Source organism: Trichechus manatus, unplaced genomic scaffold (genome assembly GCF_000243295.1).
Source record: "Trichechus manatus latirostris isolate Lorelei unplaced genomic scaffold, TriManLat1.0 scaffold00028, whole genome shotgun sequence".
NCBI lineage: Eukaryota > Metazoa > Chordata > Mammalia > Sirenia > Trichechidae > Trichechus > Trichechus manatus.
In genome coordinates this window covers 8,883,772-8,886,067 of record NW_004443964.1, presented here as the reverse complement: position 1 = coordinate 8,886,067, position 2,296 = coordinate 8,883,772, and the positions used below count along the sequence as shown (strand labels likewise).

Here is a 2,296-nt window from a genome sequence, read left to right as displayed (position 1 = left end):
AGGTACAGGACCTGACAGGTATAGGACCCATAGGTACAGGACTCACAGGTACAGGACGCATAGGTACAAGACCCACAGGTAAGGACTTGACGGGTACAGGACCCACAGGTAAGGATCCGACAGGTACAGGACCCACAGGTAAGGACCCGGCAGGTACAGGACCTACAGGTACAGGACCCACAGGTACAGGACCCACAGGTAAGCACCCGACAGGTACAGGACCCACAGGTACATGACTTGACGGGTATAGGACTCACAGGTACAGAACCCACAGGTACAGGACCCAGCAGGTACAGGACCCACAGGTAAGCACCCGACAGGTACAGGACCCACAGGTACACGACCTGACAGGTATAGGACTCACAGGTACAGGACCCATAGGTACAGGACCCGACAGGTATAGGACCTATAGGTAAGGACTTGAAAGGTATAGGACCCAGGCAGAAGGGAACTGCCTTCTCCTCCAGGGCCACAAGCCTGCCCACCTCCCTGCAGCGTCCACTCGGTGACTTTGCTGCTGTAGACACCCAGCCCGGCGCTGTTGTAGGCGGCCACCTCGATCTCGTAGTTGGTCCAGATGATGAGGTCCTCTAGCAGCAGGTTGTTGACATCAGCATCTGTGATGTTTTTAAACTGGTACCCAACGGGCAGCCCGGCCAGGCAGTACCTGGGGGAGGCGGGGAGTGGGCAGCAGGTTCAGTCAGCTTGCTCAGCCTGGGCTCACTGCCCTCTTGCCCGGGACATCATCTAGAGCAGCGCTGTCCAGCAGAACTTTCTGTGATGATGGAGAGGCTCTGTAACTGTGCTGTCTAATACGTAGCTAGTAGCACATGTGGCTGCTGAGCCCTTGAAATATGGCTAGGGCAAGCGTAGAACTGAATCTGTACTTTGATTTATTGTTAATTAACTTAAACAGCCATATGTGATCAAAATGAAAAACCAAAGCAACTGGCGTCGAGTTTATTTTAACTCATGAAACCCCATGTGTTGCAGAGTAGAACTGTGCTTCATGGGGTTTTCAAGTCTGTGACCTTTTGGAAGCAGATTGCCAGGCCTATTCCACGACTCTGGGTGGATCTGACTGCCAACCTTTCGGTTACTAGTTGAGTGCTTAACCATTTGTGCCACCCAAAACCCAAAAAACCAAACCCATTGCCATTGAGTTGATTCCAACGCATGGCGACGCCATGTGTGACATGGTAGAACTGTACTTCATAGGGTTTTCCTGGCTGTAATCTTTAGGGAAGCAGCTCGCCAGGTCTTTCTTCTGCTATGCTTCTGGGTGGGTTCAAACTGCCAATCTATAGGTTGGCAGTCAAGGGCAAACAGTTTGCGTCCCTAGGGACTCCTCGTATGTGACCATCTTATTGGACAGCACAGGTCTTGGGGATGCCTCTGCACTGTTGATTTTGATGGGGGAGGAAGACATGGTGAGACAGCTAACCAGCGACGAGAGTCCTTTAGAATTAACCAGAAACCCTCAACAAAATTAACTGATAATGGAGCAGCCAAAGCACCAATAACTTCTTCCAAATTTGGGGAATTCCAGCGCTCTGAGGATGCACACATGCTGGGAAAGAGACCGCGAAGCTGCCTAGCATTCTGCACCCAGCCAGAATTCAGAATACTGATTAGAGTCTCAGGAACTTCAAACAACACGCTAAGTTGAATTTTTGAATACAAACTTTAGTAACCCTTGCTAACTCACTTTTAGATCACTAGTAAAGTAGCCCTCAGTCAAATGTAAAAATAAAAGTCGACATAACTGGACTTGATTTTCCAGTAAGGACCCAAGGAAGGACTTTCACTTTTTGATCAGTTCTGAGCCCATTACTTTGTTTACTCCTGGTCCATCTGGGGAGAACTCTGGCCTGGGATGGAATATTCTCGGTTTTTAAGTTGTTGGACCCTTCAATAATTTACCTCTTTCTTCCCCGTCTTCCTGTGGGTCTACTCCCACAGAAGCCTTGACATCTGGCTGACTTGCCCGTCCATATGGCCTTTTAGGAGATTATACGGTATCTCCTACGGTATGAACCGTTTCTGCTGGCATCCAAGGCTCTCGCTGCTGGAAGTTCTAGATGTCTAACCTAAATGCTTCCCGCCACCACGTAGGTATTTCTTGTTGCCCAGTGCTTGTCAGATGGAGGAGGACTGCCATGAATCTGCACTGTTTTCTAATCCATTCCTGACCCTCCCTAGCCCTTTCCCCGTGGGTTTGGGGTGCTCCCCTGGGGGTTTGGGGTGCCTACCTGATGATGTAGCCCCTGAGGAGGCCGTTCTGGTGGCTCTCAGG

At 50.3% G+C, this 2,296-nt stretch overlaps 1 protein-coding gene across 1 annotated transcript in view; it reads right to left on the bottom strand.

Annotated features, from left to right (window-relative positions):
* The window catches only part of LOC101358658 (protein sidekick-2), a 173,934-nt gene that overhangs the window by 78,619 nt on the left and 93,019 nt on the right, over positions 1 to 2,296 (bottom strand). The window contains exons 17-18 of the mRNA XM_023729433.1: positions 2,253 to 2,290; positions 486 to 667 (exon numbers count right to left, since the gene is read on the bottom strand). Coding sequence (XP_023585201.1) covers positions 486 to 667; positions 2,253 to 2,290 — 220 coding nt within the window. The remainder of the gene's footprint in view (positions 1 to 485; positions 668 to 2,252; positions 2,291 to 2,296) is intronic.